This window comes from Molossus molossus, unplaced genomic scaffold (assembly GCF_014108415.1).
Source record: "Molossus molossus isolate mMolMol1 unplaced genomic scaffold, mMolMol1.p scaffold_m16_p_18, whole genome shotgun sequence".
Taxonomy (NCBI): domain Eukaryota; kingdom Metazoa; phylum Chordata; class Mammalia; order Chiroptera; family Molossidae; genus Molossus; species Molossus molossus.
In genome coordinates this window covers 57,387,396-57,401,252 of record NW_023425353.1, presented here as the reverse complement: position 1 = coordinate 57,401,252, position 13,857 = coordinate 57,387,396, and the positions used below count along the sequence as shown (strand labels likewise).

General features: G+C 53.5%; 1 protein-coding gene across 1 annotated transcript in view; it reads left to right on the top strand.

Moving 5' to 3' along the window:
• Positions 1-13,857, top strand: part of SCN10A (sodium voltage-gated channel alpha subunit 10) — an 80,771-nt gene that overhangs the window by 49,332 nt on the left and 17,582 nt on the right. The window contains exons 15-20 of the mRNA XM_036266500.1: positions 1,812-2,165; positions 3,612-4,058; positions 5,274-5,408; positions 6,910-7,033; positions 7,964-8,118; positions 11,102-11,275. Coding sequence (XP_036122393.1) covers positions 1,812-2,165; positions 3,612-4,058; positions 5,274-5,408; positions 6,910-7,033; positions 7,964-8,118; positions 11,102-11,275 — 1,389 coding nt within the window. The remainder of the gene's footprint in view (positions 1-1,811; positions 2,166-3,611; positions 4,059-5,273; positions 5,409-6,909; positions 7,034-7,963; positions 8,119-11,101; positions 11,276-13,857) is intronic.

Genomic DNA, 13,857 nt, shown 5'->3' with positions numbered 1-13,857 from the left:
CATGCTATCGGTAAGGCTTCTGGTCAACAGTTGGCTATAAATAGTTAAGTATGGAGGGGAGTCAAAAGTTACACATGGATTTTTGACTGCATGGGAGACCTGCACCCCTAACCCCATGTGGTTCATAGGTCCATTGTATTAATTTTAAACTCTCCACCCCTCACCCTAACTAACTAAGAAACCAGCCGAAACCGTTGGCCAGGCGCAATTAGGCAAGAGTCCATGCCTAGGCGCTAGTGAGCATGCCCGAGTCCCTCACTGTTCCAGTCAGGCCCCCCAGACTCTGTGGTGTGGTAGGTTGCTGTCACCCGTGTCGGGGCCCTACTCCAGCCTCTGCTTTTGCTCTTGTCCAGAGTTTCCTGCGAGAACGGAAACGTATCAACCATGTTCTAAGGAAAGTTTGCGTTCTCCCCAAACCCTCCACAAAGGGCTCATGGAGGTACTAACACTCCGTCTGTATTAGCCTCTGGCAGCTGCCTCTGTGTCCAGTCCACGGAACTGGTGTTTCAAGCTCTGCTTCCAGTCTGAGGAGAATAACCTCTGCTTAGGCCTCAGGTGAACAAGGACACCCGCCCCGTCACTCAGAGGGGCGGCCGTGGAGCTTCCTGTGTTCGAGGGACTGGCTCGCTGCCGTGTGGGCGCTGGGACTGCTGCCCTGCTCTGTTCAGGGCTGTCCCAGCACCTGATCCAGAGCCTGGTCTTGGTAGGTGCTCCATGGACACCCCATGGCAGCTGAGCCCAGATGTTTCGAACAAATTAGAGAACCATGCAAATGTATTTTTAAGTGATTACACATCTTTATGCATGGTGGTTTTGCCCTCTTGTGGGATTTAGCATATTTGGGTGTACAGTGAAGACTTTTGGGGTCTTTGCCTTGTCTTTGTTAACGAAACCATTTGTTCCATGAGGGCGGGGACCTCTCTCCACACACGTCTCAGGCACAGTGCCAGCCACATGCACGGTTGACATTCAATACGGTGGGCAGTTTGGTTGGTCTATTTATTTATTTATTTTTTTTATCCTCACCCGAGGACATTTTTCCATTTTTTGTTCAGGTAGAGTGGGAGGGAGAGAGAGGAACAGAGAGAGAGAGAGAAACATCGATGCGAAAGGAACACATCGAGTGGCTGCCACCCGCACAACCGACCAGGGCCAGGGACAAACTGCAACCGAGGTATGCGCCCCTAGCGGGAACCGAACCCGGGTCTCTCAGGACCGCAGGCCGACGCTCTAACCGCTGAGCCAAACCGGCCAGGGCTGGTTGGTTTATTAAATGAACCATGGGCCCATGATATCACAGACACTTGCTGTTTCAGAGCGAGTGGGGGCAACAGACGTCCATGGCCCTGAGATGAGAAATGCCCTAAGAGACAGTTAGCTAATATCTCTCAGATGCAATGAGTCATGCCCTACCTGCAGGGGGTTAGCCTCTCTCAGGTCAGCGGTGACCATTCTCACTTATATGTGAGCTCCATCAGCCCCTGCGCCATCCCCACAGAACAGGCCCATCAGGAGGCCAGTGGCTACAGAACGGAATACCTACAGCAAGACCACCACCCCAGTATAAGACCCCTGACTTTGCCACAGTCAGTGAAGCACATTGAATATGTAGAGACCGTAGAGAACTGATAATATTCTTACGTGACTGATGACATAGAAAGGTCTCTGAGAGCACCTTCCTGGGAGCACCCCACCTCAATGGAATGAGCTGCCTCGTGCTTTTCCCAGGCCTTTGTTCTCTGGTCAAGACTTGTGAAGAAAGGTGACGAGAGCAGCCTCCAGACCCTGACACAATCTCTGTTTCTCTGCAGCTGCGAGTCCTCAAGCTGGCCAAGTCCTGGCCAACCTTGAACACCCTCATCAAGATCATTGGAAACTCAGTCGGGGCTCTGGGGAACCTCACCATGATCCTGGCCATCATTGTCTTTGTCTTCGCTCTGGTTGGCAAGCAGCTCCTCGGGGAGAGTTACCGTGTAAACTGGGGAAATGTCTCCATTGATGAAAAGGCTCGCTGGCACATGTGCGACTTCTTCCACTCCTTCCTCATCATCTTCCGGATCCTCTGTGGGGAGTGGATCGAGAACATGTGGGTCTGCATGGAAGTTGGCGACAAGTCCATCTGCCTCGTCCTTTTCTTGACGGTGATGGTGCTGGGGAACCTGGTGGTGAGTGCAGAGCCCACTGGGGCATAGTCTCTGGGCAACAGAGGGAGCTTCCGGGTTACCCTGAAAAGCGCTGACGTGGCACATGTTTCTGCCCACATTGTACCTCCCAGACGGAAGGCCTTCAAACTTCTCAGAGTCTTTATAAGTCCCGTTGTAAGAACTGTCCCTTGGGCGGCAGCCTGACTTGTGGGAAGGAGCACATGTCATAGAAAAGCAAAGACCTGGCTTGGAATCGCAGCTCCACCACTAGTAGAGATGGCTGACCCTGCCTAAGGGATCATCTCCCCCAGCTCTGCTTTCCTTGAAATCAAGAAAATAGTGCTTGCTCGTGGGCTTACTGAGAGAATTAAATTACAGGAGATGATATATGCAAATTGCCTGCTGCAGTGTCTGGGCTATGGCAGGAACTCAATCAATGATAGTTGTTCAAGGGAAATTTCCTTCCCTGCTCCAGGGAGCTTCAGAAAATACATTTCTCCAGGGGAGTGAAAGCTGGCTGATTTCTCTGAGCTACACAGGTCCTAGCTAGGAGCAGGGGGCAGGTGCAATGGGCAGGGGGCAGGAGGGCAGCGTCCAGCACCACAGTGGCAATGACACAGTCCACTCCCAGGTTTGGGGGAGCCTCTCTGGAGACTTCCCTGCCAATCGGCCCCAGCACCCCTTCTCTGCCCCAGCCTGGCGTTTCACCCTCAGCTTGTCTCCATCCATGCTAGCTCTGGGTGCCTCAGTGTCCCAGCACAGGCTGGCTGGAGGGGAAGGTGGCCTTCCAGGATCCTCTTTCTTATTGCCCTGGAAGTCGACCACCTTAGGTTCTTTCCCGTACCAAGCTTTACAGGTGAGAAAAAGCTAAAGCAAGAAAAGGGACGAAACAGCAAATCCAGACTCTTCGAGGCCTTTCCCACCCTTCCACCCACATTCCCGAGTGGGGGGCTGGCTGAAACTGCGTTCTTCCAGGCTGAGGTCACCATCCCTGAGCCACAGAACCCTAACCCTCAGGCAGGAGGTTTGCCTGAACACGTTTGCATCCCTCGCGTCATCTCCTCTTCACAGCGACTCTGGGAGGTAGAGTCCCTACTCCCTGCTTCCCGGTGAAGAGCGTGAAGTTGGAAGTAGTGAGGAGAGGTGCCCAGAATTCCAGAGTGAGGACTAGAACCCAGGGCAGGCCCCTGCCTGCTCCTCTCTGTTGCCCCTGAACGTCCCTTTGCTCAGCAGGGCAGATCCTCCTCAGCGGTGGAGAACATGCTTATCCACATGAGGCAGGTCCCATAGGGCATCTCCAAGGCCACAGTTGCTCTCAGAAGACCCATTCATTCCCGCAGGAGGGAAAGCATCCCGGAGATGCAGGGAGAGGCCTGGCTCTCCTGCCATGCAGCTGCCGGCCTGGTGGGCCATGCCCGGGCTCGGCTCGTGGACTGAACCAGCTTCCCTTCCACTCCTTGTCTCCAGGTGCTCAACCTGTTCATCGCCCTGCTGCTGAACTCCTTCAGTGCCGACAACCTCACAGCCCCAGAGGAGGACGGGGAGATGAACAACCTGCAAGTGGCCCTGGCGCGAACCCAGGCATTTGGCCATCGCACCATGAAGACCCTTCGCAGCTTCTTCCACAGGCCCTGCCTGCCCCCCCGGAACAAGGCAGAGCCCCAGATGGTGGTGAAGATCCCACTCTCCTGCTCCAAAGACGAGAACCACGTTGCTGCCAACGCGGCCGTGGGGAGCTCTGGAGGGCTCTCGGCTTCCAGAGACTCCGGGGACAACCACGGTGGCCTCGTCACCAATCCTAACACGTGGGTCTCTGCGCCCATTGCGGAGGGTGAATCTGACCTTGATGACTCGGAGGAGGAGAAGGAGGAGGATGCTGGGAACTCCGGGCAGGAAGTGATCCCCCGTGGGCAGGTGAGAGTTCTCCCATTGGATGGCCAGGGGGAGCAGGGGGAGGTCTCAGGGAGGGAGTGACGGGGCAGAAGGGAAATGATGACTCGGGGATTTTCTGACACCAGGGCTGGCACAGCCTTGAAGAGTTCCAGGCAGAGAAGCCCTTGACATAAGGAAGCGCAAAACATGCCATGCTTTCTAAAGGAGATGGAAGAAAGGGTCAGGGTTCCCCCAGGCAAGCAGGGAGCAGGATGCTGTTCAAGATCAAGGCTCTGATCTTCTCCAGACGCCTAAGGAGTCCTGGGCGTTATGTGACATTTATCCAGCTTTTCCCGACACGGGATGTTACAGGGAAGGGACACTTGTTCCTTCTGGCACCAAAGAATGTCAGCCTTTGGGTAACATATTTTTTAAATACTTTGCACAGTTCCCTACTACTTTAAGCTGAGGTCTCAGCCCTCATTAACCTCTTCCCAATGGTTGGGGGCACACACTTCTGCACGATATGGGAAGGCAGGGATCCCTGTGGGGCCCAGGGACACGCGGGGCTGCTGGCCATCCCCCTACATGGCCTGAGACGGCTGTGCTTTGAGTCTGTAGCTCCTCCACGGCCTCCTTCCCTCGCAGCTGTCCCTTCTCTTGTGTCCCAGCGGCTGCTTCAGCTGCCACATTTTACATGCCTTTGTCTGGGTAATAGCCAAGGGCAGGGCGTCCCCGTCCCCAGAGCAAAGGACATGAACTCTGCGACGGCTGTCTCCACTCAGAGGCATCTTTAGCTACTTGGGGGTCCTTGGGGGACTCCAGAGGGCCAAGTTCACTACCACTCTTACCTCTGGACAATTACCAATGGTCATGGCTAACATCTATTGAGCCAAGCACTTTGTTCAAAGTGTTCTATAAGCATGAACCTATTTAGTCATCAAAATAACTGAATGAAGTAGACCTTGCCTTCTCAATTTTGCAGATGGGAAAAATGAAGATCAGAGGTTAAATAACTTGCCTGAGGTCACTCAGTTTGTAAGTAATCAAGTCAAGAGTTAAACAGATCTCTCAGGCTATCGCGTCTCCGTGCTCACTTCACACAAGTATCTGTGAGTTGATGGATAGATTTTAGTTACATGTGTTAGATCCTTAGTCCTGGCAGACTAAGAGGTAGATGCAAGATCTCTTCTGAGTTGGAAGTGGTCAGCTGAGGGCGGGCGTAGGTACCTAGCTGGGATCCTCTCTCGCTAGCAGAAGCAGCTGCAGCAAGTCGGGAGGTACAAGGACCACCTGGCCAGGAGCCCAGGCTCAGGAACATCCTCCGAGGACCTGGCTCCATACCTGGGTGAGAAGTGGAAAGACGAACCAGCTGCTCAGGTCCCTGCAGAGGTAGGTATGTGAACTTCCTGGAGAGGTGGGGTATTCCAGGCTGCACTCAACCTCCTGACCTCATGTCACATCCTGGGAATTTGTAAAGTCCCTCCTAGCCCCTGGGCTACTCAACATGATCTCAATAGCAAGAGTGAGGCTTCACGGGCTGGGGTGGAGGACCAGCCCCTCGACCTCTCTGAGCTTTCGTGCCGTCACCTGTGACACTGAATGGTAACCTTGGTAGGATTCTTTAGAAGCTTAAATGAGATGCTGCTTGTCAAGTGTTTAGCTCTTCCCTGACATGCAGTAAGTACCCAGAAAACGACAGCCAGGAAAAAGGAAATCAAAGACAATGCAGAGAGAAAGTGGGGTGACGCCAGCAGATGCAAGTCAGAATTGCTCGTGGGTGAAACAGTCTCCCCTGTGGCTCCCCACCCCCTCTCTCTTTAGTCCACACCGTTTTCTCTAGCAAAAAAACATGCTGGTGCCCTGGAGAGAGAGGCTGTCTGTGCCCAGCTGTCTGTGCCCAGCAGTCTGCTTACGGCCTTCCGCAGACTGAGCAGGAAGGAGACTCGGGGTTTAGGGGTGTCTTAGAAGAGGCAAAAATAAACTTGGTGGTTTCGTTACAAATCTTTGGCGAAAACAAGCTACAGGGAAAGAGGTGTCTGTAAAGATGTAGTGTCTTTAATACCGCTGTCTAAAAATCAGGAATTTAACTTGACACCCAGCCACCGAGTGTTGACACGGGGACAGGCCCTGGGGGAAGCAGAGATAAGGAAGACATCATTCATCCCCAAAGCTATCAAGCCCTTCAGCTTGAGGACTGTCAGCCACGGGCTGTGTGCCCCTGGGCAGGGCGGACCCCAGCAGCAGGAGATAAGAGGGTGGGCTGGCATGAGATCTGGGCCCCTGGATGAACACAAGCCACTGGCTTCAGCAGGGCGAGGGTTGCCACCTTCTCCACGTGGACATATTTCCTCCTGAGCTTCTGAGGGCTCCCCTGGCCAGTTTTCTCTGCTCCATGTTCTCAGTACACAACTGCTGGGCGTTGGTTTTGTTTTGTTTGTGTTTTTGTTTGGTCCATGACCCTGGCCAGGCGGGAGGGACCTGACAGTGACAGATGGGGATGCACCCCCCCCACTTGGGTCCATTAGCCAAGCTATCGGGTTTACCGATAGGAGAGCAGCTTCAGCTTCTAATTGAATCCGCGGAGAGACATTACAGGACGAGAGCTGCCGGGAGGCCCGCGGGGCCCGGCAGCCTTGCTCTGCGTTACATGTCCCAGCGCCGTGAATGCTCAGTCTCTGTGGGCGTCACCGGGCCATCGCCAGCACTCCGTCAGGGGCCTGGAGGCTGAGAGCCTCAGGGAGCTAAGAGAGCATCACTGTTCTGGGCCTCAGCTGGCACGGAGCACACAGGACCGCCCGGTGGTCCAGCCCCGAGGGGCCAGCGGGACCTGCGGTGCAGATTCCCGGGCCCCCGACAGCGGAGCTCACTGCCCTGGGCTTGTGCCCCGCAGACAGAGCGCGACACGAGCTCCTCCGAAGGCAGCACGGTGGACTTCCTGGACGCCGAGGAGATCCTGAGGAAGATCCCTGAGCTGGCCGATGACCTCGACGAACCAGACGACTGCTTCACAGAAGGTAAAGTGGCGGCCACAAGCCTCCTCACATCGACACCATTAGGGCCAGAATCCGGTTCAACACTCACCCGGGCGCCTGTGTGTCCCGGGCCCCTTGCTGCCTCGCTCCCGGGCGTGAGGGACCAGCATCAGACACAAATGCCACAACTCCCAGCAGCCCAGGGCGGGATCTGCCTCCCGTGCCCCCTGGACACCGCCCAGGGTGCTGCCTCTCCCCATCAGCCTTGAAAACCCCTCACTGAGCTATACCTCAGCCCTCCTGAGGTTGAAAGGGGGAAAGGAGTCGCCACCATAACTTGATTTGGGACGGAAAGGAGCCAGAGGAGGCCGGCCCTGCGGTGCCCTCGCTCTCTCCCGCCAAGTTGAAGGCGGAGAGAGCATCTCACTCTCCTTTTCCTCCATGTCTGGAACAAGGAGGCACGTTATGTTCCCATAGATATTTGTGCAAGAAGTGAATAAACGACTATGAAAGTGTGGCCTCAATGATAAAGCACGAACATTTAAGAAAGAAAACACTTGCAGTTTCTAGTTCCACAAGATCCTGGGCTGGGCTGGAGCCGAGTCCCACCCCGGCCGTGCGGGGGCCCCTTGGGTCAGCGCGGCTCCAGGCACAGCCCCACGGACACTGCCGGCCCAGGCTGCGCGGCTTGTCGGGCTTCCGGGGCCAGGCGGGCGTGAACACAGGGACTGTCTGCGAGAGGGGACGGTGGGGAGGAGATGAAACTGGGAAAGACCCGTGGTGGAGAGGGACGCTGAGGGCAGGCCTGAGAGACCGCCTGGGAGGGACCCCTGTCATATTCCAGGAAAGAAGTCTTTCCCAAAGGGGTGGCAGGCGGGCCTCCCAGCAGAGTGGCCTCCCTGCAGGGCAGGAGCAATGATGCCCCTCCTTTCCCAGTGGGACATCTCCCACCAACAGTCACCTCCCTCACAGGCTGTATCCGCCACTGTCCCTGCTGCAAAGTGGACACCGCCAAGTTCCCGTGGACTGTGGGCTGGCAGATGCGCAAGACCTGCTACCGCATCGTGGAGCACAGCTGGTTCGAGAGCTTCATCATCTTCATGATCCTGCTCAGCAGCGGGGCTCTGGTAAGGGAAGGCGGCGTCCCTGCCCCCGTGCCTCCAGAGGGGGTCTCCACAACCTAACTTTACCCTCATTTGATCCCAAAGCCCCTGACTTGCCACCTTCTGACCCCCAAACACACTGGCCTTCTCTGAAGCCCCAGGACAAAGAGCATCCCCCTTCCTGCTCTTAATCAAGCCTCTTGTAAATATCACTATTACGTGTTCAAAGCTCCCAGCAACTCATTACAACAGCACTTCTCAACATGTGATTACCTGGGGAGCTTGTTCAAGTGCAGTTCCTGATTCAGTAGCTCTGGGTTGGGGCCTGAGAAGCTGCATTTCCAGCAAACTCCCAAATCCACACTTTGAATAACAAAGCCTTGCGGGAAAAGAGATTCTGAGTTAGGGACACTTCCTAAGCCCCTTGCTGAATCTCTCCACTCATCTTCCCCATGGACCAAGGTAGATGTCAACACGGGAAGGGACTCAGCACCTCCAGTTGTCTGCATTTCATGGATGAGGAAGTCGTGGCCCAAAGACAGGAAGAGACCTGCCTGGGGTCCCAGCTAGTCAGTCAAAGGGAGGACTGGAACCCCACTCTCCAGACTTATGGCTCCAAGTGTTCCCCCTTGCCTTGTTCCTCGTGTCATTTATCCCCTGAAAACAATCTACTGACTGTTGGGGCGCCCATCCGAATGCCCGATTTCCCAGAAAGGGTGCCCACACTGCTCAGAGTGTGGCTTCAGCCTCAGGGAGGCGCAAAGGCCGACGGGAGGCCTACTGTGAGACGTGGGAGGACAGCGAGGCCGGCAACGGCACCCAGCGGAGGGAGAAGAAGGCTTCCCGGAGCGGGGCTGGTCTGCCACCGTGCAAGGTGGAGAGGGTGTGGCAGCATCTGAAGGTGCCCACTGTCCCAGCAAAGGGCAGTCCTGGCCCAGGGCTGGGTGTAGAGGCCACATTGCAGGGTAAGAGGAGGCTGGGCGGTGCTTTCTCTACACCAACCCTTCCCTGTCCTGTCTTCCTGGTGCAAATAATAATCACATGTGCTGTTGACTGGCCTTCCCATGAGCCTTCTCTCCTGCTTTCTCTCCTCCGCTCTCCCTTGCTCCTTCCCTCTCTCTGCTCCCTTTCTCCACGGGTTCCAGCTGCCCCCACCCCCCACCCCCAGCAGGGAGCTCAGATCCTGTCTCAGCAGCTCTCTGCTCACCTCCCCATCCCCTTCCCCAAGGGACTGTGAACAGGCTGGCACCAAATTTAGTCTTCCTTATGCTTTTACTTGGAGTACTTTTGAAAAAATAACATGAGTTTACATCTGACAAAGTAAAGTGCAAAAAAAAAAAAAAAAAAAAAAAAACCCACTTGGAAATTATGGGAAAATGCAAAGAAAAAAATATCATCCATTTTCCTATCACTCAAAAAGAACCTCACTTTGAAAACATTGGGTACACTGTCTTCCCGTCTTTCTTGTGCGTGTAGTACATACACATTACAAAACTGAAGCCGCGATCGTACATCCTGTAATTTCTCAGTCAATCGTCTTAGGAGGCTCTTCCTATCTCATGCGCTGGTGGCCGTGTCCTCCCTCTCAGGCCGAGGGGAGCCTGGGGGACAGGGAAAGGAGCTAGAAAAGATATGGGCTTCGCCCTGGCCAATTTGTCAGCAGTTAGAGCGTCGGCCTGTGGTCCAGAGAGACCCGGGTTTGGTTCCGCTAAGGGCATGTACCTCGGTTGCAGTTTGTCCCCGGCCCTGGTTGGTCGTGTGGGTGGCAGCCACTCGATGTGTCCTTTTCACGTTGATGTTTCTCTCTCTGTCTCTCTTCCTCTCTCTCCCTCCCACTCTATCTGAACAAAAAAATGGGAAAATGTTCTCAGGAAAGAATAAAAAAAAAAAAGAAAGACATGGGTTTTGATGAAGTCCAGTCTCAGCCTGACCCCATGGGAGCTCTGGAGCATAAAGGGCCCCACAGAGATGTCCCACCTTGAAGCCTTTTAAAGCCACAGTAAGTCACTGGCTTTGGGCTGCCCCCATCCCCTCCCCCCCCCAGGGGACAGGTAACCTCCTAAGGTGGAGGCAGTTTCCTTCAGCCCAGGGACACCCTCAGGAAACAGGCTGTCAGGAGCTCCTAGCAGCCAACATTCACAGCAGCTGGGGGATGGGCACATTGGTCCCGGAACAGGATCTGGGTAGGGCGCCAGGACATTTAGTGTCCTTGCGATAAGGCATTGAAGGCAGAGTTGCTAGGTTTCTACCGCAGGAGACATGTTCCCAAGTTGACCTTCCAGAAGACGACACTGGTTTCGGTCCTCACGGGCCATGCAGGAGCATAGCTGGGCTCTTCCCCACCCCCACCTGGGGCTCCCTGTTCCTTTCTATCCGCACAGATCTGATAGGAGAAAAATGGTGTCTTCTTTTCATGTCCTTGATTACCAGTGAGCTACAACGTTCTTTTACAGAGGTTCCTTGGCGATCCTTGTCTGTGGACTGCCATGAACATCCTTGGATGCTTTTATTTATTTACTTTTACTTTTTTTTTCTTTATTGATTTTAGAGAGGAAAGGAGAGGGAGAGAGAGATGGAAACATCGATGAGAGAGAGCATCGATTGGTCCACGACCTGGGCATGTGTCCTGACTGGGAATCCAACCGGCGACCTCTTGATGAATGGGTCGACGCTCAACCACTGAGCCACACCGGCTGGGTGGATGCTTTTATTTTTAAACCAAGTCACATTAGGCATCCCCTTGGTTCACTTCCAAAATCCAATTCAAGAAGGTTTCCTGTCTCACTTGCACTCAGCTCCCCTGCAAAGTATAAAAGGACCACCTGGACCCGTTGGCTCAGGAAGGCCTGGTTTGTATCTCACAGGGTCTCCTCCACTCCCCACCTCCCAGAGCAGAGACACAAAACAGCACATGCAAGCTGGTCACCAGAACCCTGCCAGGGGCTGAGGACAGGCCTGGCAGGATCCCTCCTGGTCTCTGGGCCCCACTCTGTTCCCTCCCTTCCAGGCCTTCGAAGACAATTACCTTAGTCAGAAGCCCACCGTGGAGGCCTTGCTGGAATACACCGACAGGGTGTTCACGTTCATCTTTGTGTTCGAGATGCTGCTCAAGTGGATGGCCTATGGCTTCAAAAACTACTTCACCAACGCCTGGTGCTGGCTGGACTTCCTCATTGTGAACGTGAGTAGCTCAGTGGGCACACTGGGCACGTGTGGGCTTGGGGGCCCCACCTCTGACTGATGGTTGCTGCTGCCCAAGAAGGCCCCAAGGCCTGGCCCTCAGGGGCTGCACCAAACAAAAGTCTTGAGCACGTAGCAAGGGGCCTGGGACTAGCCCTGCACAGCCGTGAGTCGTAAGATCCAGGCAGTACATGATTTTGGCACAACGGTGACCCTCAGGTGAGTTCTCAGTTCCTAGACCTCCATCCAGAGAGACCCTACTGTCCTCTGTATTTCACATTTACATTTTTTAAAATTTAAATCCTCACTCAAGGATATTTTTTCATTTATCTTCAGAGAGAGTGGGAGGGAGGGAGAAAGAGACATCGGTGTGAGAGGGACACATCTATTGGTTGCCTCCCACACGACCCCAACCAGGGCCAGGGACCAAACCTTAACTGAGGTAAGTGCCCTTGACCGGAATTGAACCCACACCTCTTTAGTCTGCAGGCTGACACTCTAACCGCTGAGCCAAACTGGCCAGGGCTGTATTTTACATTTAAAACGAGATGGCACAGGAGGCTCTCAAAGTTACTATGACCTTGTGTCCACTGACAGGGCTTCTGGACTTAGGCAGCTGAAGACTGTGCAGAGAGTCTGCCCACCTGCTGACTTGGTCCTCAGGCCTGGCTGCACTTGAGAATCATCTGGGCAGCTCTTAAAAATACAATGAACAGCCCATCTGATGTAGCTCAGTAGTTGAGTATCGACACATACACCAAGAGGTCGCTGGTTCAATTCCAGGTCAGAGCACACGCCCAAGTTGTGGGCCCGATCCCCAGTGGGGAGCATGCAGGAGGTGGCCAGTCGATGTTCTCTCTCATCAATGTTTCTTTCTCTCCCTTCCTCTCTCTCTAAAATCAATAGAGAAAAAAAACATGTTTTTTAATACAATGAATAAATACTGCTCTTCCCAAAGATTCAGGTCTCTCTGGTCCTGGAGTACAGGGTTGGAGGGTCCAGTCATCAGCATTTTGTAAAACTCCTGGATATGTCCAGCATGCAGCAGGATTGAGAACCACTGAGCTAACACTACAGCTTCTCCCCAGTGGCATTTAGGAAGACGGGCTCCCTTTGGAGCGGTGAGGCACTGAAGCTCATGTCACACTCACACTCACCTGTGGCCGTTAAACCCGAAAGCTAGGAGTGATTGCTCCCTTGTCTTAACCACTACAATCCTCTGTCTCTGTCCAGGCCTTTGCCCTCTTGGTTTTGCAAGATGGCTGTCTGTGTTACTTGTGCACTGGTGCCCAGCTGAGGGTCCCTGCAGGCCGGGAAGACACATGGTGTGTCTCTCTCTGCCTCCCCCACATCAACAGCCACCAGCACTGAGGTCTGCCCATCAGAGGTGTCAGGAAATGTGTCTGTGTTTGATGCTTGCCTCCTGAAGCTGGACGGGGTCCAGACCAGAACATTCTGTCCACTCTTGTGTTGGCAGTGCCCTCCACAGCAGGTCCAAGCCTCGAGTCTCTTCTTTCCTGATACCGATGTGGTGGCGGCATCAGGCCGCTGTACCACAGCGATTAGCGTAAGGTCTGAAATCTGAGTCACAGGTGGTGATTTTGAGCATATGAAATAAGAATTCATAGATGAATGGGAAATGTTGTTTTCCGGCTACCCATCCCTGTTAGGGGCACAGTTGTTCCAACCTGTGTGGGTCTCACTAGCTTCAGTCTTGGTCACTTGGATGTGATGATCTGAACATCCATCTTTTCTTCCATACATCCTTCCTTCCATCTATCCAACCATTCACCCCTTCTTTCTATTCCTCCCACACATCCATTCATCTTAACTTCTTCCATGTATCCTCTCTGCCAGTTTTCTCCTGTTCATCCATCCATTCTCAAAATGTCTTTCTTCTTCCCTTCTGCCCCTCCATTTATCCTAACCTTCCTTTCATCCATCTGTCCACTGGTCCATAGTCCTTCTGCCTTCCCATCTTTTGATGCATTCTTATATCTAATGATTTAACCATCTAACCCTCTTTTCACTCATTCATGTACCTCCCATTCCGGCATCCTTCTATCCATCCATTCTATTTTTCTATTCTTTAGTTAGTTGGTTGATTAATCCTCACCCAAAGATATTTTTCCATTTATTTTATTTTATTTTTTTTAGTTAGAGTGGAAGGGAGGGAGGAGGAAGAAAGAGAAAGAGAGGGAAACATCAATGTGAGAGAGACACATCGATTGGCTGCCTCCTGCATGACCCCAACCAGGGCCAGGGATCAAATCTGCAACCCAGGCACGTGCCCTTGACAGAAATCAAACCTGTGACCCTTCGGTCTGCGACCGACGCTCAAACCGCTGAGCCAAACCAGCCAGGGCTCTAGTCTTTTAACCCATGTATCTGTCCTTCCTCCCACCATCTGTCTGTTTATCCCTTTTCCATCCATCTGCTCACCCATCCATCCATCTACTTATCCATCCAGTCAACCTTCCATCCATTCTCTAACCTCTCTTGTTCATCCATTCTAACTCTCCACCTTTCCACCCATCCATCAGTCATCTTATCCACCATCCTTCCCCCATCCACACATCCAAT